The sequence below is a fragment of the Chiloscyllium punctatum genome, chromosome 18 (genome assembly GCF_047496795.1).
Source record: "Chiloscyllium punctatum isolate Juve2018m chromosome 18, sChiPun1.3, whole genome shotgun sequence".
In the NCBI taxonomy this organism is placed as follows: domain Eukaryota; kingdom Metazoa; phylum Chordata; class Chondrichthyes; order Orectolobiformes; family Hemiscylliidae; genus Chiloscyllium; species Chiloscyllium punctatum.
Genome location: NC_092756.1, coordinates 71,575,488 through 71,600,775, shown reverse-complemented (window position 1 = coordinate 71,600,775; position 25,288 = coordinate 71,575,488). Strand labels below are relative to the sequence as shown.

At 45.9% G+C, this 25,288-nt stretch overlaps 1 protein-coding gene across 4 annotated transcripts in view; it reads right to left on the bottom strand.

The window, feature by feature from the left end:
* The window catches only part of serhl (serine hydrolase like), a 42,035-nt gene extending 20,490 nt beyond the window's left edge, over window positions 1-21,545 (bottom strand). For 2 of the 4 annotated variants that reach the window (XM_072588456.1, XM_072588459.1), the window contains exons 1-6: window positions 21,474-21,545; window positions 17,520-17,600; window positions 15,332-15,481; window positions 7,161-7,274; window positions 4,831-4,872; window positions 1,612-1,631 (exon numbers count right to left, since the gene is read on the bottom strand). In XM_072588456.1, the coding sequence (XP_072444557.1) occupies window positions 1,612-1,631; window positions 4,831-4,872; window positions 7,161-7,274; window positions 15,332-15,481; window positions 17,520-17,600; window positions 21,474-21,516 (450 nt within the window). In that variant the 5' untranslated portion in view covers window positions 21,517-21,545. Of the gene's footprint in view, window positions 1-1,611; window positions 1,632-4,830; window positions 4,873-7,160; window positions 7,275-15,331; window positions 15,482-17,519; window positions 17,601-20,040; window positions 20,098-21,473 lie in introns of those variants that run through there. The other 2 variants (XM_072588457.1, XM_072588458.1) reach the window with 2 other exon arrangements.
* Window positions 21,546-25,288: the final 3,743 nt, after the last annotated feature.

The window sequence follows — 25,288 nt, the reverse complement described above, 5'->3', positions numbered from 1 at the left end:
AGGAGGCAAATGGAAGTAATTGATTAGAGCCAGCACAGACATGACTGGCTGAACGACCTCCTTCAGTACCACCCAACGATGGAAACTGTAGAAAAGCCCGGTCTTCACATTGCCTGTTGTTGTGTCAGCACCAGCTTGCTCTCATCAGATACTGTTGCTACACTTTGCTCTGTACTGACAGAGTTTAGGAAGAGCACCAAAGGAATCCAAGCAAATCTGTAGCCTAAACACATTTCAGACAGTTTTTATTGCAAGGCTAGGTTTGCCTGGCTCACTTCATCCACAGTTTAAAATAGCCTCTGCTACACCGGCTGTTAGCCCCATTATTAAATCAGTCACTTTCCTTGCACTATCCACGGCCTACCGACACCTACATAGAGTCATACAGCACAGAAACAGACCCCTCGGTCCAACTCGCCCATGCTGACTAGGTATCCCAATTAGTCCCATTTGCTTGTGTTTGGTCAGGCTCGCACACGGTGTGCTGCCTCATCTCCTGAACGGGGAGCAGACTTAACAGAAAACTCCGCGCCCCAGAGGAAAGGCATTGAATCAATTAACCGAATGAAATAGTGCCTGCCCATCTCGTTCGGATAATCAAAGTTCCTCTGTATTCTGTAAATGATTAAAGAGATGCACTTGCTTTTTCCGAAGGAACTCCTTCCCAGCCTTATGGGCAATTTCCAAAGGAGTCACACAGTTATAACGCCTGGAGGAAATGCTGGGGGCACAACTCAACACATGAACCTAACAGGACACTACTGAGATTCCCTCATCATCATTTCCTCAAAGTCACTGAGACTCTCTGCTGATGACCCCTCTGCAGGACCATTCACAGCCCTAAGCTCTGAACAAAACTCACTCCCACCTCCAAGATTTCTACACAGCAGGAGCTGCAAAGGCGAAGGGCATCAGTGGCAGCAAGAAAAGGATAATTACAAGGTTAAATCGTGGGGGCGTTGAGACTGTGACACACCTCCTTCTGGAATGGGTCTTTGTGAAGGAAGTCTGGAGAGAGATGCAGTGGGTTGTGTCGAGGTTCGTCCCGAGCAGCTCCGTGAGGCGGGACTCTGTGCTCTACGGGTCTGTTCCCCGGGACACACACCGAGACAAACACCGACTGCACCTGGAGGACCATCAACTCAGTGAGAGACGCTCTTTGATCTGCCCAAAACGTGTTGGTCTTCCAGAGCAAGGAGCTGACCCTGACCGAGTGTTACAGACTGACACCTTCCAAGGTCCAGGACTACGTGCTGAGGGGCCCACTGAAGCTTGGGGCAGCTGCTGCCAAGGGGCAGTGGGGAAAGACCCCCGTCTGAGGGCTTCCTGCTGAAGGGAAACGGGGGTCTGATCAGTTATTGGATTGCCCTGGTGCCTAAATAGACATAAATAAAGATACATACAAGAAAGAAATGCCTTTGGTTTGTTTGTTGAATAGAATCAAATTCCAATGTTTGTTTGTTTTTTCACATGCTGATATACAGAACCAGACTGCTTTAGTGACTGTGTGTATATGTAAACATACTTTATGAATAAAGTACATTTTTGAAGTTAAAAAAATTAATTCATGGTTTTGGAATTTGCGGCTTAAGTTAAAATGTCACTACTTACCAAGCCTCCAACATTACCCCCTGAAAAAGAACCATGGAGAACATGAATACTGGAGAGAGGATAGTCTGAGATTTACAGTATAAGAAACAGCTCATTTGATTCCATGGGTTAATGTTGGTATTTATACTGCATGCAAATCCTCTCTCCCCTCCCCTCCTCACCCAGCCCATCGGGGTTTCCTTATACTCCTGACTCCCTTACATGTTAATCTAGCTTCTCCTTAAATGTAATTATGCTGTTGGCCTTAACTGCTCCCTGTGGGAGTGAGGTCCACGTTTTCACATTCTCTGGGTGAGGAGATTTCTACTGAATTCTCTGTTGGAGCTTTGGTGACTACCTCGTACTTCGGCTGTTGAATTCTGCACTTGCCAGCAAATGGAAACACCACAAGATCTCACCCTCAATAATCCTAAATACCTCAATCATGTCATCACCCCTTCTCGGCTTTCTCTCTTCTACAGGCCTGGATTGGTTTATATACATTGTTCACACCCATGTAGTTTTGCAACCGGCATCATTGGTTTTTAATTGGTAAGCAATTGTAACGTCTAGACTGACACCCTGGCAGAGACTCAGGACTATTTGTTACATCCCATTACCAGGCTTTTCCAGAGTCATCCCACAGCCTCCCACTTTTTGACTTTGTTATGGTTGAGGGGGTAAACCTTTTTGCTTAATAAAGCAGATGTAAGTGATCTCACTCTGTGTTAGGGCATTTGACAACAGTCTGATGAACATTAACCCTCTTGACAACACACACATGAATCGCCTTTTGATTGCACACAATGTGGAGTATTGCTGAAGCTTTTTATTTTGCACTGGTCAGGACTATTCACAAGAACTACAAACATAAAACGGGAGAACAATGTTTCTACTAAAACGAGGAGTGTGTGCTGATTTGTCACCATGGATAATTCACCAGACAGTTAACTGAAAAGCTTTAAACCAGCCAAATTGACTCGGAGGTGTCAAGGCGTTTCCCTGAGAATTGAACAAGGGAATAGACATCACCAGTTCTGTTGAGTTGAAACAGGCGCAGCTTTTGGAGATGACAATAAACCTAATTCTAATTCTTCTGGTTGCAAAGAACAGGGCCCCTGAGCATTAATATACATAGTTTCCAGTAAGTACAATTGCACCACAAAACAAGCCCAACTAACCGTCTTAAATTTGGTTCTTAGTCATGTGTTGGAGATGCTGGTGTTGGACTGGGGTGGACAAAGTTAAAAAAAAATCACACAACAATCAGGTTTTGTCCAACAGCTTTAATTGGAAGCACTAGCTTTCGAGATGCACTGATGAAGAGGCAGCACCTCGAAAGCTCGTGCCTCCAACTAAACCTGTTGGACTATAACCTGGTGTTGTGTGATTTTTAACTTGGTTCTCAGTAATTCTTAGCGCACACAGGATTATTTAGCAGATGTGGAATCACAACTAATATTGGACACTGTGTTTAAAGCTTTGCAAGTATGGATACCTTTCTTGTTGCAAACAGCTGAAAAGGACATGTTGCTTTAAACAATCTACCAGTCTTTCTACATGTGCCATTCAGCCCCTCAGGCCTGGTCCTCCATTCGCCAAGATCACAGCTGATCCGATTGTCGCCTCAACCCCACATTCTCGTCCAATCAGGAAAATCACTGACTCGGTTGTTAGTCAAGAATCTACCTAACTCTGCCTTAAATATATTCAAGCGGTGTGCCTCCATCACTCTCTGTGGAAGAGAATTCCGCAGAGTCACGGCATTCTAAAAGATATATTCCCCACACCTGATCCCATATTAAACAGGAGATCCTTTATTTTTAAACCACGTCCCCATGTTCCAGCCTCTGACACATCTTCTCAGGATCCACCCCATCACCTCCCTTCGGGAACTTACAAGTTTCGATAGGATCACCTCTGATGTCGCTAAATGCCAATGGAAAAAATACCATACAATGGTGCACTCCTCTGACAGATCGCTTGTGGTCTGTGGGATCTTGCTGTGCACATACTGGCCACGTTCACCCAAAGAGCAACATTGACTGCATTTTAAGGAAATTTCTATACAGGGACATGTTTGAGGGCGCCCTGAAGTCGAGAGAAATGCTATATAAAAAAATAAGAGTAGATTTATTTCTCTCTGCAGGAGCAGTGAGGCAGATTTGGAGGGCACACAGTGAGGCATCAACAGCCCCAACACTTGGATGCCAACAGAATTTTGAATTACTGACAACTGACCTTCTTAGTTAATAAAAACCTGGGCTTAAAGGAAGACTTGCATTTATATGACTTTGGGATCTCTCAAAGCGCTTCAGAGCCAGTTAACAATTTAATTACAATTTCTATTGTAATACAGGAATTAAACAGTGAAGAGGCCGATTCCCACTAGCTGACATGTGACAATTACGACAGAATCTGTTTTTACAGGTACTAGTTAAGGGGTAAAAATAGTTAAGGAAACTGGGAACAGCTCCCCCCCCCGCTCTTTCACAAAGTAGTGCTTTGAGATCTTTCGTGCTGACCTCATGGGGTGGGCTCCAGTCTCAAGGTCTTATTTAAAAGTCAGCACCTCTGATAGTGCGACACTCGCTCAGTCCTGCACTGGGAATGGCAGCATGGATTACGTGCTTGAGTGGGATGCGCTTCGGAGGGGCAGTATGGATGTGATTGGCCGAATGGCCTGCTTCCACACTGTAGGGATTCTATGATTCTGTGAGTGTCTGCAGTGAAACTTGAACCTGCAATCTTCTGACTCACTGATATTTATATTCTACTGTGGTTATGGGAATTGGTAAACTCAAGGGCTTTTGCCTGGAACGTCGATGTTCCTGCTCCCCGGATACTGCCTGAACTGCTGTGCTTTTCCAGCACCACTCTAATCTAGAATCTGGTTTCCAGCATCTGCAGTCCTTGTTTTTACCAAGCTCAGTTGGCTGGACGGCTGGTTTGAGATATGGAGAGATGCCAATAGCGCAGGTTAAAATTTCCACACAGGCTGAGGTTACCACAAAGGATGCTCCTTCTCACCTTCTCCCCTCACCCGAGGTGACCTTCAGGTTAAACTACCACCAGTCACCTCTCTTTAAATGTGACAAGAATCCCATGGTCCAGTAACTTACGGTGACTTTAGCTTGACTTTTAATGCTGGTTATCACTTACTCTCTCAGCATATCTTACACAAGGACGACACTTGGTTTGGACTTTGTACGTGCAATGACACATGGTAACATCACTTACCCATGCTGTGGCCTAAAATGGTGAATTTATTCCAGTTTAAAGCTGTAACAATAAAACAAAGCAAGGTCAGGAGAGCTTTTGAAGTTTTAATTTCTCTTTAGTTCCCCACCCTCCTCAGCTGCAAATGTTCATTCTTCTCCAGATGGATGTCCCAGGAGGGTTAATGCAACACCTTGCTACAAGTCAGCCTCAACACAGAGTGCAGCAGGTTATTAGACAATGGGAGAAAGGGGCATCCCAGAGCCTTTTTCCTCATGCCAATACACACACACACATACAAATATTTGTTGTAAAGACTGCAATGACGGGGGGGGGGGGGGGGGGGGATCTCTGGTGTGAGCTAGCCTCCAACAGGGTCTTCAATCTGATGAGGAAATACTTATGTTATCACCTCACAGCACCAGGGTCCTGGGTTCGATGTCTGAAGTGTGATTACTAGACCTGGACACATGACCAGTGTTCTACCCTATACAAAGCCTTATAAAGGTTCAGCCTAATGTTATAGACTCATGGAATTCTAGGGGAACATCTTTTGAGAAACTAAGCCTTTCTGCTACATGTACACTCCAACTCTACACTGTCTGTATAGAGTTTGTATGTCCTCCCCATATTAGGGGAGGACATGCCCCTGATATGTGCAGGTTAGGTGGATTGGCCATGATAAAATTGCCCAGTGTCCACAGATGTGTAAGCTAGGCGGGTTAGCCATGGGAAGTGTAGGGTTACAGGAACAGAGTTGGGGGTTGGGGTTCTGGGTGGGATGGTCTCTGGAGGGTCGGTGTGGACTGATGGGCCAAATGGCCAGCTTCCACACGATAGGGATTCTATGATTCTGTGAGAGGGTGCGTGTGGATTTGCAGTTCTGAAGAATCCAAAAGATGTTTATTCCAACCAATTCTGTACAAACATAAAATTATTCAGGCTCACGAGTCCTTGAGCAGATATTAAGGTACTCAATTTCAAACATGAAAACATACAAAATAAGGAATAGGCCATTCAGTCCTTCAAGCCTGTTCCGTCACTCAGTAGGATCATGGCTGACCATCCAACTCACTCCCCTGTTCCTCAGTTTTTCCCCATAGCCTTTGATCCCTTTAACCCTAGAACGATATCTAATTCCTTCTTGAAAACATCCAACGTTTTGGCTTCAACTACTTTCTGTGGAAGAGAATTCCATAGACTCCCTGCTCTCTTGGTGAAGTACTAAAAGACCTACCCTGTCTCCTTATACTTTAGCCCATGGACTGGACTCCCCAGTCATCGGGAACATTCTTCCCGCAATTACCCTATCTGGTTGTTTTAGAATTTTCTATGAGATACCCAGTTGTTCTCCTTAAGCCCAGTGAATACAGTCCTAATCGATCCAGTCTCTCTTCATACACCAGTCCTTCCATCCCAGGAGCAACAGAGAAGCATGCCTCCAGTAGCATGTCATGCCTCCAGTGATCAGACGTAAAATGGAGATTGAGATTCTGATACCCTCAGGTCACATGCTAGGATAGTGATGACATGAGAGTGTGTCTCGTAAAGGTGTCCTGACCTATTCCTCATGTCACACAACACATCAATATCCAGCCAATGCTTCCCCAAAAATGGGCTGCACTGAAACGAGTCACACCTGGGTACTTTATTAGAAATTGGTGTTCCTTTTAAAGGGAGAAGCAACTTGCATTTCACAACCTCAGGATGACTCAAAACGCTGGAGAGCCAATGGGATATTTCTGAAGCGTGGTCTTGTAGGGGACTCAGCAGCCAAAATGGACATGAGATCAGACGTAGCAACAAGATGATCACCATATAACCTTCAGCATTAGTGGAGGGATAAACATTGAGCAGGGCACTGGGCAAGTCACTGCAGCTTCTCTTTGAACACCACCACTCAAGACATCCTGAGTTTGTGAAAGGTGCCACATAAATGCAAGCTGATTTTGTCCTGGCTCTCGATAATTCGGTCAGTGGCAAAACTAAAGCCTGCTGTAACTCACGTCATCCTCAGCAAAGTGGACAAGCTTCCTGTGCATGCCTTGACCACACCAGCTGTAGTAACAGACACAACCCCACCCACAAACCAATTTCCACAACTGTCTGCGTTTCCAGTGACTGACATTTGGCTAATCTTCCCACTCCTGGAGCGGAGGCGGATATGCCAGTGTCCCTGCTGCTGCCTGGGTGATCAGTGAAGTTGGCACAAAACGACATTTGGCCCTGGGCTCTGCCGTCAACTAACAGGTCCCCTACAAGCAGATAGAATCAGCAGGGGCTGAGTAACAGCCTCGAGACCGGGCTCACCTCACCGTGACCCACCAAATCCAAGCAGAACCGAAACCTACCGTCTGCAATTCGCCGCACGTCCGAGATGTATTCCGTGAAGTAATAGGGAATTCCTGGCGACCGGTGTGAGGAAAGGCCATGACCAGGAAAATCCAATGCCACGTAATAAAACTCTGAAACAGGAAACAGCAGTCACCACAGGTTGCCTCGGCAGAGGAATTAGTTTTTTTTTCCAACATAAAGAACTCACTCAGCCCAGAGTTAGTTAAATTCGAGGCTACACTCTATTGTTTGGAGCAGATACAAAGGTTTCAAGCTCATGTCCCTGGCTGTGTAACTGTAACAAGGAAAGCATTGACCTAGTGGTATTATTGCTAGCCTATTGCCAGAAATTTTGGGCGGCACGGTGGCACAGTGGTTAGCACTGCTGCCTCGCAGCGCCGGAGACCCGGGTTCAATTCCCGCCTCAGGCGACTGACTGTGTGGAGTTTGCACGTTCTCCCCGTGTCTGCGTGGGTTTCCTCCGGGTGCTCCGGTTTCCTCCCACAGTCCAAAGATGTGCAGGTCAGGTGAATTGGCCATGCTAAATTGCCCGTAGTGTTAGGTAAGGGGTAGATGTAGATGTAGGGGTATGGGTGGGTTACGCTTCGGCGGGGCAGTGTGGACTTGTTGGGCCGAAGGGCCTGTTTCCACACTAAGTAATCTAAAAACTAACATTCTGGGGACCTAGGTTCAAATGGGGGCTTTTGAATTCAAGAAAGAATTGGTAATTATGGGTCTAATGTCGACCATGAAATCATTGCCAATTGTCAGAAAAACCCATCTGGATTCACTAATGCCTTGAGGGAAAGAAATCTGTCATTCTAATCTGGTCTGACCTACATGTGACCCCCAGACCTGCCGCGATGTAATTGACTCTAAACTGCCCTCTGGGCAATTAGGGACGGGCAATATATGCTGGCCCAGAGACACCCACATCCCATGAATGGAAAAATAAAACAGATTTGCAAGGATGATAGCAGAACTGACAGCTCCGATTCAAGAAAGGCCGGCAGGAGGCTGGAAGAACACAGCAAGCCAGGCAGCATCAGGAGGTGGAGAAGTCGAAGTTTCGGGCGCAACCCTTCAAGGCTGGGGTGGGTGTGGGGGAAGCTGCACTAAAGGGTGGGGTGTGGACAGGGTGGTGAGGTGGGGATAGGTGAAGACAGGTCGAGGGTACAATCTGGTTGGGCAATTGGGAGGAATGGACCTGTTTGGTGGCATGGACAAATGACGGGGGGGGGGGGGGGGGGGGGGGAGGTGGCGCTGGGAAGGGAGGTTATTTGAAATTGGGGAACTCAATGTTGAGTCCTCCGGGCTGTAGGCTGCCCAAACGGAGGGTGAGGTGTTGCTCCTCCAATAGGCGCTGGGGTTTGGTTTGGCAATGGAGGAGGCCAAGGATGGTCATGTTGGAAAGGGAGTGGTCGGGGGAATTGAAATGGACAGTGACTGGGAAGTACAGGTTACAGGGAAAGGTACCTGGGGTTGGGTGGAGGAGGTGGCGTCCAGATCAGAGTGGTGCTGGAAAAGTACAGCAGGTCAGGCAGCATCCAAGGAGCAGGAAAATCAACGTTTCGGGCAAAAGCCCTTCATCAGGAATGAAGGCAGGAAGCCTCCAGCGTGGAGAGATAAAAGGCTAATCTAGACTCTGATTTTCAGCATCTGCAATCCTCACTTTTGCCTGGTGGAGGTGACATGACTGTCAGAGGGAACGATCCATGCGGAAAACTGAGAGGGGTGGGGAGGGGAAGATATTCTTGGTGGTGGGGTCGGAGAGCTCAAATGGAGGTGGCTGCCAGCCTGGAGCGGTGGGGGCTCAGATTGACTGCAATGTAATCTTTATCTACAATCTGTTTATCTGACTGTAGTGTTTATCCATTTAACTGCATGTCTTATTTTGATCTTTTATTATGAATGACTGTGAAGTAATGTACATTTTTTCTTCTTTATTACTCTTTTCGATCTTAGATTTGTACATAGGCACTCTGTACCTATGACCCCATGAGAGGCGACATTGTGCACTTTTCACTGTCCTCCCGTACCTGAGTACACGTGACAATAAAACCTAATTCTAATTCACCTTTAACCAACGAGTGGTGAGAATGTGAATCTCACTGCCATGTGGAATAGTTGAGGTTAAAAGTCCAAATTGAATAAAGAGCAAACCAGATAAACACATGAGAGAGCAAGGTCATGCTGATATGAGATGAAGAGGGGAGGGAGGAGGTTCACACAGAATATAAACTATAATCAGCATATCATTAGAATTCTAGTTACTACTGGACAAGTCAGATCACAGAATAAATCTGGCTTGACAAATCACATTTCTCGTTTAATGTGGTGACCTTTCATTGCAAATGTAAGTACAGCAGGCTGCCAATTTGGTGCTAGCAATGAAACAGAGGTTAATTATATTTAAAAAAGTGAAACACACCAAATTTTCTATATATGACACAGTATGAAAGATTTCAAAACATAAGGTAATACAAAATCCCAACTACTCCCCAGCACCATCGCTTTACAGTTACGCAAAAGCACAGGAATATTTCCCTCCCAATCAAACCCACGAGTTTGATTTAACTACTTCTACTCTGTTGGTCCCATGAGGCTTTTCCCTTTGATCATTCATACAATCAAGAGCTTAGACTTTCTCAGCTTTGAATAAGCAAAGCAGGCTTATATCCAAACACTCCTGACATTCCATAAACTAAACTCTTTCATTGAGATAACATATTTCCTTAACTGCTCTAAACAGTCTTCTTTTTCTAAGAGACGCACCACTTGCATTCAGGTCTCCTTCAAACTGCCTAAAAGCTTTTTAATTAAAATGGAAAAAAAAAACTTGCTCATCTTAGCTTCTGTTGCTTTCCATCCCCCTTATTTGATTGCTAAATGTTTTCCTATAACGCCTAAAATGTAAACATTAACACTCCAGGAGGACCCTTCACAAAATAAAGACCAACACTCATAACACAATCTCAAAAAAATATATTTATTATCGCAGACTTTTCATCACAAAATTCTATTCATTTCAGGAGTATAAAAGGAAATCATGCTAGACTTTTATAAGCCACTGGTTAAGACTCAGTATTATCAAGAGCACTGGGTGTTCAATTATGTGTCAGTCTGCATAGGAGAAAACACAAGGCCTTATTAAAGGTGTGGAGATTTACTTGAGTGACAAAGGGAATGAGAAAATTCAGTTACACAAAAAGACTGAAGATATTGCAATTGTTCTCCTTGGAGGATAGAAGATCATGGGAAGATTAAGCGCTCAGGACTATAAAGGGTGTTGTTCAAATTAAATAGGAGACACGATTCTCTATGTCTGGAGGATTGGAAAACACAGATTGACAAACTTATGGAATGGGGGTTGAAAGAGCCACATTAGTTTTAGTGGATGTAACGAATTGCATTGTGAACAGAGGGGGAAGTTTAGAATTTGGAGAGAGTAGGAATTTGCTGCAGGATGGAAAGGAAGTGCTGTGTTGTACCTTTAATACCTGTAGCAGTTTGTGTTACTTGAGACAGTTAGACACAGCACCAGATTGGAACAGCAATAGGCAGGAGCCTCTTGGGAGAAGGTGGTACGATGGGGGAGGGGCGGCATGAACACAAGAGAGAAATTGCAAAGGTGACAACTGAGAGCCATATTACTGAAGCACACATCAGGACAAATGCAAGAATGCCCAATTTGAAAAATGATAACAACTATGCCAAGGGAGAATGGGGTGCTGATCGGTTGGTTAGTTAATTTTGATTGGTTATGGTGATGCCAAGAGAACTACAGACTTCACTCCTGGGGCTTTCAAAGAAAACCATAGGCACAAACATGTTCCTATAGTTTTCCAAGTACCAGTCTGTGTACGTGTCATTTCTGTCTACAACCACCTGATGAGGGAGCAGCACTCTGAAAGCTAATGCTTCCAATTAAACCTGTTGGACTAGAACCTGGTGTTGTGTGATGTTTAACTTTGTACACCCCAGTCCAACACCAGCATCTCCAAATCATGACCTCTCATAAATTAGAGCTGATCTTTCTGTGCAGCTTCTCTGTAGCTGCATTCTTATTCTGCACTCTGTTCTACTACCCTGATGTACTTATGTAAGGTATGATTTGTCTGGTTAGCACGCAAAACAATACTTTCCACTGTATCTTGGAACATATGACAATAATAAATCAAATCAAATCTGCCCTCTCAGGTAAGTGCAAGCCATCCCCTGGGCCCATTTCAAAGTTAATCAGTGGAGTTCTTCCCAGTGTCCTAGGGCCAAAATGTACCCGTCCTCCAACACCACTGAACACAGGCGGTCTGCTTATCATCACACTGTTAGGACAGCTTCCTGTGCACATTTTGGCTGCTGCGTTTTCTAAATCAGCACAGCAACTAAAATTCAAAAGTAATTGACTGTCCATAAAACCTTTTTTGAGACGTCCTGAGCTTGTGAAAAGGTGCCAAGAAAATGCAAGTTCCTTTCTTTATAGGTTACAGCAAGCAAACTTCAGACATCACTTATATAGTGCTGGGAAGTGACAGAATAGTGGAAAATCTCACACTGGGAGAATCATGAGGGATGTGACCGGATAGGAAGGTGACTTGAAATCTCTGTCAGAAAACTTTAATCATGTTCCAGTAATTAACCCGAAATTTCCAGGTCCAACTATTCCTGTAAGTCACGACAGTGGCTCCCAGAGGTAAGAGAGGACAGCCTCCGGCTCGAGAGATCCTTGATAATGCTCAATGGAAGTATATTCCAGTCAAAAACAAAGCTAGCTAGGGTCGGAGGAGCCAGCCTTGGATAACCAAGGAAATAAAGAAAGGCATCCAATTAAAATTAAAAGGCTTACAAAGTAGCCAAGAATAGTGGGAAACAGGAAGATTGGGAAAACTTTAAAAAGCAATAAAGAACCACAAAGCAAGCAGCAAACAAAGGAAAGATAGATTGTGAATGCAAACTAGCACTGTAAGGAAAACATGGAAAAGGGTGGCTAAAGTGGATCTACAACCATGCAGGACGAGAAAGGGGAATTAATATTGGGTAATGCTGAAACAGGGATGGCCTTGAAAACTATTTGGTGTCAGTCTTCACACAGTGAAAGATGTGTCTAACATGCCAAAGAATAATGTTAAGGATATGATGAGAGGTGAAGATCTCAGTTCAATTGTGATCACTGAAGGGGTAGTATTGAGCAAACTTGAGAGTCTAAAGGTAGATACGTCCCCTGGTCCTGATGGAATGCATCCCAGGATGCTGAAAGAAATGGTGGAAGTTACAGTAGATGGGTTAGTGGTAATTTACTAAAGTTCACTGGACTCAGAGCAGCTCCCAGCCGTCTGGAAGACAGCAAATGTCACATCGCTATTTATAAAAGGGCGTGTGCAAAAGGCAGGTACGTATAGGCTAATTAGTTTCACATCTGTAATCAGGAAAATGCTGGAGGTTATCATTAAAGAAGAAACAGTGAGACATCCACATGGAAAGGGCTCCATCAGGCAGACGCAGCAAGGATTCAGGAAGGGAAGGTCGTGTTTGACAAACTTACTGGAGTTCTTTGAGGACGTAACAAGCGCAATGGATGGAGGGAAACAGATGGACGTTGTATACTTGCATTCCCAGAAGGCGTTCAACAAGGTGTTGCACAAAAGACTCATCCATAAGAGAAGAATGCATGGAGTTGCAGGGAATGTACTAGCATGTATAGAGGACTGGTTAGCCAATAGAAAGCAGAGAGTTGGGATAAATGGATGTCTCTCTGGTTGGAGATCAGTGTTGGGCCCGCAAGGGTTCATGATATATATAAATGCTTTGGAAGAGGAAACAGAGTGTAATGTATCCAAATTTGCTGGTGACACTAAATTGAATGGAAAGGCAAACTATGCAGAGAATGTGGAGAGTCTGCAAAGGGATTTAGATTGGGTTAGTGAATGGGCAAGGGTCTGGCAGATGGAGTACAATGTTGGTAAATGTGAGGTTATCCACTTTGGAAGTGAAAATAGTAGGTCAGATTTTTATTTAAATGGTGAAAGATTGCAGCATGCTGTTGTGTAGACAGACTTAGGAGTGCACGTACATGACTCGCTACAGGTTGATATGCAGCTGCAACAGGTCATCAGAAAGGAAAACGGAATATTGGCTTTCATTGCTAGAGGGATTGAATTTAATAGCAGGGAGGTACTGCTGCAATTATACAAGGTGTTGGTGAGGCCGCACCTGGAGTATTGTGCATGGTTCTAGTCTCCTTACTTGAGGAAGGACATACTGGCTTTGGAGACAGTGCAGAGGAGGGTCACCAGGTTGATTCTGGTGATGAGGGAGTTACTCTATGAGGAGATTGTACTCAGTAGAATTTAGAAGAATGACAGTTTCTTGTAGAAACTTCTAAAATTATGAAAGGGATAGACAAGATAGAGGCAGGTATGTTGCTTTCGCTAGTGGGGGAGACTAGGCCTAGAGGATGTGGCTTCAAGATTAGAGGGAGTAGATTTAGGACAGAGATGAGGAGAAACAGCTTTTCCCAGAGAGTAGTGAATCTACGGAATTCTCTGCCCAAGGAAGCAGTAGAGGCAGCTTCATTACATATACTCAAGACTCGGTTGGATGGGTTTTTCATGGTAGGGGAAGTTAAAGATTATGGGGATAATGCAGGTGGGAGGATCTGAAACTATGGATAGATCAGCCATGATCTGAACGAATGGCAGAGCAGGCTCAACAGGCCAAATGGCCTACTCCTGCTTCAAAACAAAAGTCCTTGAAAATTATTTTTAAAACTTGCCCATTTTTGGAAGTCCTTCATCACCACAAGCTGCCCCAAAGCACTTTACAGTGGATGAAATACCTTTGACGCTCAAGCATTTGTGATGATACGTTGGTTTTAAAAGGTGTAGTTTGTCCTTTTTTTTTAAAATGAGGTAAGTTTGAGAGAGAGGTGCAAAGCAGTCAACTTAGAGACAAATCAAGTCAGCAGTTTGTGAAGCCTTGGGTTCTTTTTTTGAAAAGTTGGAACAATAGAAGCAGCCTGAATGGGTGGGGTCAAGCTCCCACAGAACCAGGATTCGTTTTAGCTTTAGTTTGTTAGTAGTAGATGCTGCTGGGGTCTTGAAGCTAGGTGTGGACAGCCTATCACTAATGTTCGGATTATGACCCCCTCGCCAGTGCTCCTGTCGAACATGCAGCTTCTCTTTATTTTTCCAGTCCAGGCAATGATGAGCCAAATGGTCCCCTTCTGCACTGTAATGACTCTGTGATTCTTCTTTTTGGTGAATAAATACCTTGATTAGATCCCCTCTAAAATCTCTTGAACCAAAAGGAAAACAAGCCTAGTCTGTGCCCCGGCACAGACCTTTAGGTTAATCCTTTAGGTTGTAGCATGATTCTGGTAACAATTCATTCAATTCCAGGCTAATACTGCCTCTCTGAGATACAGCATCTAAAGCTGACTGCAGTTACTCCAAATGGAGGCTAACTGAAGATGTGCATCAATGAGGTGACAATTTTCTCACTCCTGAGTTCACTGGCGACTTACATTTATATTGTGTCTTTGATGCAGTAAAATGTGCGCCTCGAGGGGCTGTCATCCAGTGAGGGATTTGACAATGAGCCCGATAAGATGATATTAGGTGCAATGACCAAACACTTGCAAGGAACAGACTAAAATGAATAAAGAGAGGCACAGCGGTCTGGAGGGGGAGATTTCAGAATTCAGGGCCCAGGCAGCTAAAGGCAGGGAACACGTAAAATCAAGGATATGTCAGAGACCAGAATTGGAGCAACGCAGATATCTTGGAGTGCTGTGGGGCTCAAACACAGAGGAGATATGATGTGGAGGAGCCAGTGTTGGACTGAGGTGGACAAAATTAAAAATCACACAACACCAGGCTATAGTCCAACAGGTTTAATTGGAAGCACACTAGCTTTCGGAGCGCTGCTCCTACAACCACCTGAAGGAGCATCGCTCCGAAAGCTAGTGCTTCAGATGATGGTGGTGGCCAGGATAACATTGGAATAGTCATATTTAGGAGGAACAAAGGCAATTAAAAAAACAAGAGAGTTTCAGCAGATGGGTTGAGGCAAAGTCTCTAATCCAAAGGTCTTGCTATAGAAGTGGATGATCGGTAGCAATTTTTTTGTTATCTTAAGAAATTGTAGTTCCTAGAGAGAAACTCATAAATGATTGTTAGCTGGTACTCACCTCCTGGAAGCAAAGGGATGAGTCGGTCAAAAGTGTTGGCATTATCTGCCCAGCCGTGCAGACATAATACTGGGCGCCCACTGGGATGACCCCAGGCCTTGGCTGCGATGTGGCCCCACGGAACTGTGAAGTTCAGTTCACGGTAGACGCCTGTATGGAAGGAATGAACAGGAAGATCCTCGGTGATTGTCAGGAAAACAGAGGGGAGATGGTGATCATAGGATCCGTACTGTGGGGAAGCACATCATTCAGCCCATGGAGTCCACACCAACAATGTAGTAGTACTATTACTGGATTAGAAATCCAGAGGTTTCTGCTGAGTGGGCAGAGGTTCGAAACCCACCTCGGCGGCCACAACCATTTAATTCAATGTAAATTAACTCTTAACAATTCTGGCACTGAAAACTAGTTTCAAATAGTGACCACGCACTTATCAATGACGCAAAATCCCCCATCTGATTCACGAATTACCTCTTGAGAAGGGCATCTGTTGACGTCACTGGTCTGGCCTACATGTGACACCAGAGTCTGAACTCCTCTGCGTGACAGAGTGAGCCACTGCATTGTATGAACTGTAGCAGCTCTAGAGGGCAGTTCACCACTACCTTCTCAGGCCATTACAGCCTGACAATGAATGAATGAATGAATGAATGACAGACTAGCAATGCCCACATGCCATGAAAGAATGAAATAAAACAGAATATTGTCCAACTGACTGTTTTCAATGTCTTGTGTTAAGGTGACAGCATGCAAGAGCTCATGAAACCCTGGCACTCGCTGCTCCCACTCTATCTGTCAATCTCACCTTCTAACCTTAGCCAGGTATGTGAAGATGGTGCCCAGTAGAACCTCAGTTGTGAGGGGTTGGGTGACCATCAACCCATTAGCAGCTGATGAGAGAGACTGCCATCGGTAGGAGGACAGCTACCTGTGCTCTCAATGATCCAGACAGGCAAACCGAAGGACAAATCCAATGTTGGAAATTGTGCACCCTCCTTTTAGAGTCATAGAGTTGGACAGCACAGATACAGATGGTTTAACTCATCCATGCCGACCAGATATCCTAAATTAATCTGGTCTCATTTGCCAGTGTTTGGCACATATCCCTCCAAACTCTTCCTATTCATATACCCATCCAGATACCTTTTAGATGCTGTAATTGTACTAGCCTACCGTAGGCGGCACAGTGATTAGCACTGCTGCCTCACAACGCCAGAGACCCAGGTTCAATTCCCGCCTCAGGCGACTGACTGTGTGGAGTTTGCACATTCTCCCCATGTCTGCGTGGGTTTCCTCCGGGTGCTCCAGTTTCCTCCCACAATCCAAAAAAGTGCAGGTTAGGTGAATTGGCCATGCTAAATTGCCCGTAGTGTTAGGTGAAGGGGTAAATGTAGGAGTATGAGTCTAGGTGGTATACGCTTCGGCGTGTCAGTGTGGACTTGTTGGGCCGAAGGGCCTGTTTCCACACTGTAAGTAATCTAATCTACCCATCCAGATGCCTTTTAGATGCTGTAATTGTACTAGCCTCCACCAGTTCCTTTGGCAGCTCATTCCATACACGTACCACCCTCTGTGTGGAAAAGTTGCCACTTAGGGTTGGGCCATAGAGTCTGCTTCCATACTGTACATCTCTGTGGCTTTGTAAGACCTCCCTGCTCCTGTATCCGAATCCTCTCACTTTGAGGGCCAACATATCATTTGACTTCTTCATCACCTGCTGCACTTGCATGCTTACTTTCAGTGACTGGAGTAAGAGCTTACTCCCGGTCTTATCGCACCTTCCCCTTTCCCGATTTAAATTCCAAATTTAGATAATAACTTGCCTTCCTATTCTTTCTACCAAAACAGATAACCTCACATTTATCCACAATACCCAAATTCTGCACGACCACAGACATGGTGTGCCAAGGGCATGTTTCTACGCTGTACCACTCTATTATTAATAAATGATGCAGTGGTTGTCATATTGTTGTTTATGGAATATTGCTGTGGGTGAACGGGTGCCATGTTTGCTATATCGCTTCAAAAAGGACTGAGGTTGTGAAATGCAAATCTTTCTGTTTTTCACAACGGACTCCTACCTTTGTTCCTAACTCCCCCTCAATGTTATCCACCCTCACTGAAAGGTTGATTGCTGAGTAGCATCATGTTCCACTCATAAATGAGCGTTTCCAAGGACAAATCTCACCTTTCACGATTGCCATGGAAAAACACTTTGACACGAAAGACATTTCCTTGACCAACCGCAGGGAAGGATTCAGATCACATCCTATTTAAAGAACAAGAAAACAGAAAATTAACAGTGAGCCCAAGGACGGAAAGACATTTTAATCATGCTCCCCTTTCAATAACAGAGTTTCATATTTTTAAGGCTGAGTTAGATAGATTCTTGACCAATATGGGTGTCAAAGACTAGAGGGGGACAGACAGTAAAGTGAAGTTGACAGCACAATCAGATCTATCATTAAAAACCATTAAGAACTACAGAGTTGTAAATTAGTAACAAAAACAGAAGTTGCTGAAAAAGCTCAGCAGGTCAGGCAGCATCTGTGAAGAGAGCTCAGAGTTAACACTTTGGGTCTAGTGACATTCTGAGGGTCACCTGACCCAAAAACGTTAACTCTGATCTCTCTTCACAGATGCTGCCTGACCTGCTGAGCTTTCCCAACAACTTCTGTTTTTGTTTCAGATCCATCATTAAGTTGCTGAGTGATAGAACAACGTTGGGGGGGGGGCGGCGCAATGTTAGTGTACATCAAATGAAGTAGGCAATTCTGCCCATCATTCATGTAGTAGAGTTACTCCATTTTGATCTTTTTTCTGCTCGTTGCTCAGTAAGCACTTTCCCTTCAAGCATCTGACTTTGCTCCATTGTGAAGGTGCAGCCTTTCTTTCATCACTGCGATCCAGGTCAGAACCGAACGTGTAAAGAGACACTTCCTTGGCTCCCCTCTTGCATTTTTCTCTGCCAGACACCTAATTCTGTATCTTCTGATGAACTCACAACAGCTTCTCCTCATTCATTCAATCAAAAATCCTTCATAACTTTGAACATTTCAAACAAATCTCTCGCTATACCAATTAACAGCATCATAAAGCCTGGAAACAGACCCTTCAGCCCAACCCATCCATGCTGACCAGGTTTCCCAGACTAAACTACTCCCACTTACCTGCGTTTAGCCTGTATCCCTTTCCTTCATGTGCTTGTGCAAGTGTCTTTTAAATGTTGTAACTGTATTTCCCTCTTCCACTTCCTCTGGCAGTTTGCGCCCTCCAACCACATGGCATCAACATCGATTTCACCAGTTTCTTGGCATCTCCTCTCCCCCCACCTCCTCTCAGATCCAACCTTCCAATTTGGCACTGCCCTGTTGAACTGTCCTACCTGTCCATCTTCCTTCCCATCTATCTGCTCCACCCTCCCCTCCGACCTATCACCCATTAGCCACCCCCCTCCCACCTGCATCTACCTATTGCCTTCCCAGTTACCTTCACCCCAGCACCACCCACACCCTGCTATTTATCTCTCAGCCCCCTTATCCCCACCCCCATATTCCTGATTAAGGGCTTATGCCTGAAATGTTGATTCTCCTGCTCCTCAGATGCTGCCTGACCTGCTGTGCTTTTCCGGCACCACACTTTTCAATTCTGATCTCCATCATCTGCAGTCCTCACTTTCTTCTAGTTTGTTCCATATACACTTGGTGTGTTAAAAGCTGCCCCTCAGGTCCCTTTCCCCTCTCACCATAAACCTATGCCCTCTAATTTTGAACTCTGCTGCCCTGGGGAAACTCACTTTATCTATGCCTCTCATGATTTTATAAACACCTATAAAGGTCACCCCTTAACCTCCTCTGCTCAAAAGGAAAAAAAGGCCCAGCCTATCCAGCCTCAAACCTTTCAGTGCCGTTAACATTCTTGTGTATCTTTTTTGCACCCTTTTCAATGTAATAACATTCTTCCTGTAACAGGGTGACCAGAAGTATACACAGTACTCCAAAAGTAGCCTCACCAATGTCCTGTACAGCTGCAACATGATGCCCCAACTTCTGTAGTCAATGTTCTGAACAATGAAGGCAAACATGCCAAATGCCTTCTTCATCACCCTGTCTACCCGTGACATCGCTTTCAAGGATCTATGTACCTGAACCCCGAGGTCTCTCTGTTTGACTAGACTCCCCAGGGCACTACCATTAACTTTGTAAGGTTTGCCCTGGCTTGTCTTAGATAAATGCAAGGTGTTGCATTTTGGTAAGTTAAACTCAATTTTCCACTCCTCAGCCTATTGGCCCATCTGATCAATGTCCCACTGTACTCTTAGATAAGTTTTTTCACTGTCCACTATACCACCAAATTTGGCATCTCCCGTAAACTTACTAACCACACTTCCACAAATCATGCTATCTCCACAGAATTAAAATCACTCCTAGTACAAATCATTCAGAAGCAGGTCATCCAGAATTAAATGGAAACCTCCAGCTGAGGCCTAATTTTAGGATGGTGAGACACAACATCCCACTTTCTGTTCTTAGAATGTAGCAAGGATCCTGTACCCTTTTTGTTTTCAACTTGCCCTGTTACTACCTTCACAAATAATAAATTAAAAATCACACAACACCAGGTTATAGTCCAGCAGGTTTATTTGGAGGCACTAGCTTTCAGAGCGCTGCTCCTTCATCAGGTCTCCCTCCAACTAAACAACTACTCACCACAACTTACCACTGTCCAATGCTCCAGGCAACTTTGCATCCAACAGTCCTCCAGCCCCGCCCCTAGAGCAAGGGTCCTCCAGCCCCGCCCCTAGAGTGTGGGTCCTCCAGCCCCGCCCCTAGAGCAAGGGTCCTCCAGCCCCGCCCCTAGAGCAAGGGTCCTCCAGCCCCGCCCGCCCAACTGTGAGGGTCCTCCAGCCCCACCCCTAGAGCAAGGGTCCTCCAGCCCCACCCCTAGAGCGAGGGTCCTCCAGCCCCGCCCGCCCAACTGTGAGGGTCCTCCAGCCCCACCCCTAGAGCGAGGGTCCTTCAGCCCCGCCCACCCAACGGTGAGGGTCCTTCAGCCCCGCCCCTAGAGTGTGGGTCCTCCAGCCCCGCCCGCTCAACAGCGAGGGTCCTCCAGCCCCACCTCGAGAGTGATGGATCCTCCAGCTCCACCCCTAGAGTGAGGAGGTTCCTCCAGCCCCGCCCGCCCCACAGTGAGGGTCATCCAGCCCCGCCCGCCTCACAGTGAGGGTCCTCCAGCCCCGCCCGCCCCACAGTGAGGGTCCTCCAGCCCCGCTCCAAGCGTGAGGGCCATCCAGCTCTGCCCCCACAGAGTGAGGGTCCTCCAACCCCGCCCCGCCCAGTGAGGGTCCTCCAACCCCGCCCCGCCCAGTGAGGGTCCTCCAGCCCCGCCCGCCCGCCTCACACTGAGGGTCCTCCAGCCCTGCCCCGCCCAGTGAGTCCTCCAGTCCCGCCCCGCCCAGTGAGGGTCCTCCAGCCCTGCCCCGCCCAGTGAGTCCTCCAGTCCCGCCCCCCCCCAGTGAGGGTCCTCCAACCCCGCCCCGCCCAGTGAGGGTCCTCCAGCCCCGCCCGCCCGCCCGCCTCACACTGAGGGTCCTCCAGCCCTGCCCCGCCCAGTGAGTCCTCCAGTCCCGCCCCGCCCAGTGAGTCCTCCAGTCCCGCCCCGCCCAGTGAGTCCTCCAGTCCCGCCCCCCCCAGTGAGGGTCCTCCAGCCCTGCCCCGCCCAGTGAGTCCTCCAGTCCCGCCCCCCCCCAGTGAGGGTCCTCCAACCCCGCCCCGCCGAGTGAGGGTCCTCCAGTCCCGCCCCGCCCAGTGAGGGTCCTCCAGTCCCGCCCCGCCCAGTGAGGCTCCTCCAGTCCCGCCCCGCCCAGTGAGGCTCCTCCAGTCCCGCCCCGCCCAGTGAGGGTCCTCCAACCCCGCCCCGCCCAGTGAGGCTCCTCCAACCCCGCCCCGCCCAGTGAGGGTCCTCCAACCCCGCCCCGCCCAGTGAGGGTCCTCCAGTCCCGCCCCCCCACCACACAGTGAGGGCCATCCAGCCCCGCCCCCAAAGGGTGAGGATTTTCCAGCCCTCAATATTCATGAATATTCTCTGGTAAACTAAAGTCAATATATAAAATTAATAATTAAAAAATGAGGTTTTACTGAACTGCTCAAGCCACTGTCGAGTCTCCGGAGGAAGACTGGTCGCATGCGCAGTCCGAAGATCCGGACTGGATGGGCCATATAGTTCGATTGACGTAGCATTAGACCAATCAGAGAAGGTACTATCGGTGAAGGGGCGGAGTCGACATTCCCTGACGTCACCCAAAGACTGATTGAGACAGCCTTGATTAAATAAAAATGCAGAAGATAACAAATGGTAATTAAAGAAGAGGGGGAAATTGTGGGATATAGGTAAATTAATGTTACTTCTGCAATTCTGCAATGCCATTTTACAAAGTAAAATGAATTCACACCAGTGTGTAATTGTTTTAGCCAAGAGCTGAGTCAGCAAGAATGGAAACGATGTGGAGGAAATATATAATTGTTTTTGTATTAGCTAAAACTGTATGTCAGAATGAGATGTGCCAGCAAAACAATGGTAGACATTACGGGCAAATAGATAAGATGTTGTGAGGGGATGAAGTTAAGCTAGATACGCCTGTACAAACAGTAGGAATAAACATCTGCTTCCCACTTTTACAAAAACACAGGAACAAACCCCAATTAAAAGGGTCATAGGGATCAGAACGGCCTCGGGAAAGGCACAGATGAAGGGGGTAGATAATGATGAAGAAAGAATATGCCTAACAATGACCTACAGCAGGATGAGGTCAAACAGCCTTGTGAGGCCAGAAATAAGCATTTTGTCACAGACAAGGCCGGATAAGGCAAGAAATAAACAGGGGTAATGGGGGCCGGTCTTAGGGAAGTGGAGGATGTAAACAGGGGAGGGAGCAATGTAAAACAAAAGACATCAAATCATATAAATATTATGTATGAATTGAACTTTGTGTGTGGATGTCCTCTACCTTATAGGCACTGGACATCACACCCACTTGCAAGTGTAAAATAAATGACACTACTGATTCAGATCTTGTCTCGGACTGAAATTATTGAAGTGAGTGGGCTTTGTTTCTCACATTTGGATTGTGAGAGGAAACCCACACAGACACGGGGAGAATGTGCAAACTCTGCACAGACTGTCACCCGAGGCTGGAATCAAACCCAGGGCCCTGGTGCTGTGGGGTGGCAGTGCTAACCACAGAGTCACTGAGACACCCTAATGATTAATGGTCATCATTAGACTCTCAATTTCCGATGTTGTTATGGAATTCAAATTCAAACGTCTGCTGTTGTGGGATTCAAGCCTGGGACCCTGAGACATTAGCTGCGTTCCTGGATTAATAGTCTCGTGATAATGTCACTAGATTATCACCTCCCTAAGTTCCACATGAATCCAATGGGAGGTGCAATCGGTCACATCTTTAACCCAAAATGAGGAAACTCTACCTCTACAACAAACATATACAATCAAATAGATGTGTACAAATATATATACAAAATTTTAAATTTAAAACATACATTCAAAGATCTACATGTAAACATGTAAATATATACATTCAAACAAATACATGTGAATGTAAATACATGCAAACATACGTAGAAACATGAACATGCAAACATTCATACAAATGTATATGTGCAAACATACATAATCATAGATACAAACATTTATATGAACATATAAAAAGGAAACACACAAATGTGCACAAAAAATATACATGCAAACATAGAGATACAAACATCAAATATAGACACAAACATCTACCTACAAACATATGAGTTAGGATTTGGAGTAAGCCACTCAACCCCTCAAACCTACTCCATCTGTCAAAAAGATCATGATTACTCCACAAATCCTGTCTATGCCAATAACACATTTCAAACCCTTGCTTAGCCTCTTTGCCTTTTACTTCTTCAACAGTCTTCTTCTTGTATGGCAGTCTTGTCCCGGTGTGGAGGTCTTGTCTCCATGTGGAGGTCTTTTTCATCTTCTGTCCAGGTGTTCCATCGGCCTGGCAGGTGATCGCACCCAGGAATGGTGGACTCAGCCCCACATGATGGTCTTCTTTGCCAGAGACCTTCGGCCCAGTGTTCCAGCAGACTGGCATGGCAGTCTTGTCCTGGAATGGCAGTCTTGTCCTGGCTGTATCTTCAGGGTATTCCATCGTTCCTTAATCAACTTTCCCTGATCCCAGGAGCAGTAACTGAACTGTGATGAACCTTTTCTGAATTTTACTTTTTTTCATATTATGCATGACTCCTGTCATTGGTGTAAATGCTGGGATGAGGTGACAGGACAGGACTTATACACTTAATGGTAAGATCCTGGGGAGTGTTGTCAAATAAAGAGTACACCTTGGCGTGCAGGTTCATAGTTCCTTGAAAATTGAATGACAGGTAAACAGGATAGTGAAGAAGGTGCTTGGTCAGCTTTTCTTTAATGGTCAGTACATTGAATACAGGAGTTGAGAGGTCATGTTGCGGTTGTACAGGACATTGGTTAGCCCACATTTGGAATACTGTGTCCAGTTCTGGTCCCCTTGCTATAAGAAAGATGTTGTGAAAGTTGAAAGGGTTCAGAAAACAATTACAAGGATGTTGCCAGGGTTGGAGGGTTTAAGCTATAGGGAGAGGCTGAATAGGCTGGGGGGCTGTTTTCTCTGGACCATTAGAGGCTGAGGGGTGACCTTATAGAGGTTTATAAAATCATGAGAGGCATGGATAGGGTTAATAGACAAGGTCTTTTCCCTAGGGTAGGGAGTCCTAAACTAGAGGGCATAGGTTTAAAGTGAGAGGGGAAAGATTTAAAAGGGCTTAAGGGGCATCATTTTCACACAGAGGATGGTGGGTATATGGAATGAACTGCCAGAGGAAATGGTGGAAACTGGTACAGTTGCAACATTTAACAGGTATTGGATGGTTATATGAATAGGAAGGGTTGAGAGGGATATGGGCCAGGTGCTGACAAATGGGACTATATTTATTTAGGATATCTGGTCGGCATGGACGAGTTGGATTGAAGGGTCTGATTTCAAGCTGTACATCTCTGTGAGTCTATGACTTATAAAACTATTCAATGTATGTTTCATGTAAAAGGACATATGGCCATAAATTTCTATTCTATTCTATTTACTTAGAATTAGGCTTATTGTCACGAATGATCAAGCATAGGAATACAGGAGGACAGTGAAAAGTGCACAAAGTCTGTGTGGAGTTTGCACGTTCTCCCCGTGTCTGCGTGGGTTTCCTCCGGGTGCTCCGGTTTCCTCCCACAGTCCAAAGATGTGCAGGTCAGGTGAATTGGCCACACTAGATTGCCCATAGTGTTAGGTGCAGGGGTAAATGTAGGAGAATGGGTCTGGGTGGATTGCTCTTCAGAGGGTCAGTGTAGACTTGTTGGGCTGAAGGGCCTGTTCCTACACTGTAAGGAATCTAAAAAAAAAGAGCCATAAGGTAAGAAAACATACAGATCTTAAACTCTAAAGCCTTATCTCCATATAGGTTTTCTCTTCTTTTACTTTTGTTCTCCTTTGTTTTGTTTGTTTTCTTTAAAACCTTTTGTGGTAATTCGCCGGCATTGTCACGGCAGTGATAGCAGGCCTCCTGGCAATCAGGGGTAGCAGCAGGATTGCAGGCAGTGGCCTCCCAGGCTCCTCTCATCGATCAGAGGCAGGGGCAGTGAGAGCGGCCCTTTCACATAATGGCGGCTGCCTGCTCGTGGTCCCGGTGATTGGATACAGCAGCAACAATGACATGGCTCCTTCTCATGTTCGGGGGTTGCGTCAGTGAGAAAGCTCTTCCTGGAGGGTTCCAAACACCTTTATGGAGATCAGACTTTTCAATCTATGCCTCCTGATTATTGATGCCTCTACTAATGGAAGAAGTGCCTTCCTTTATGCCCTTCAGTTCCCTGTTC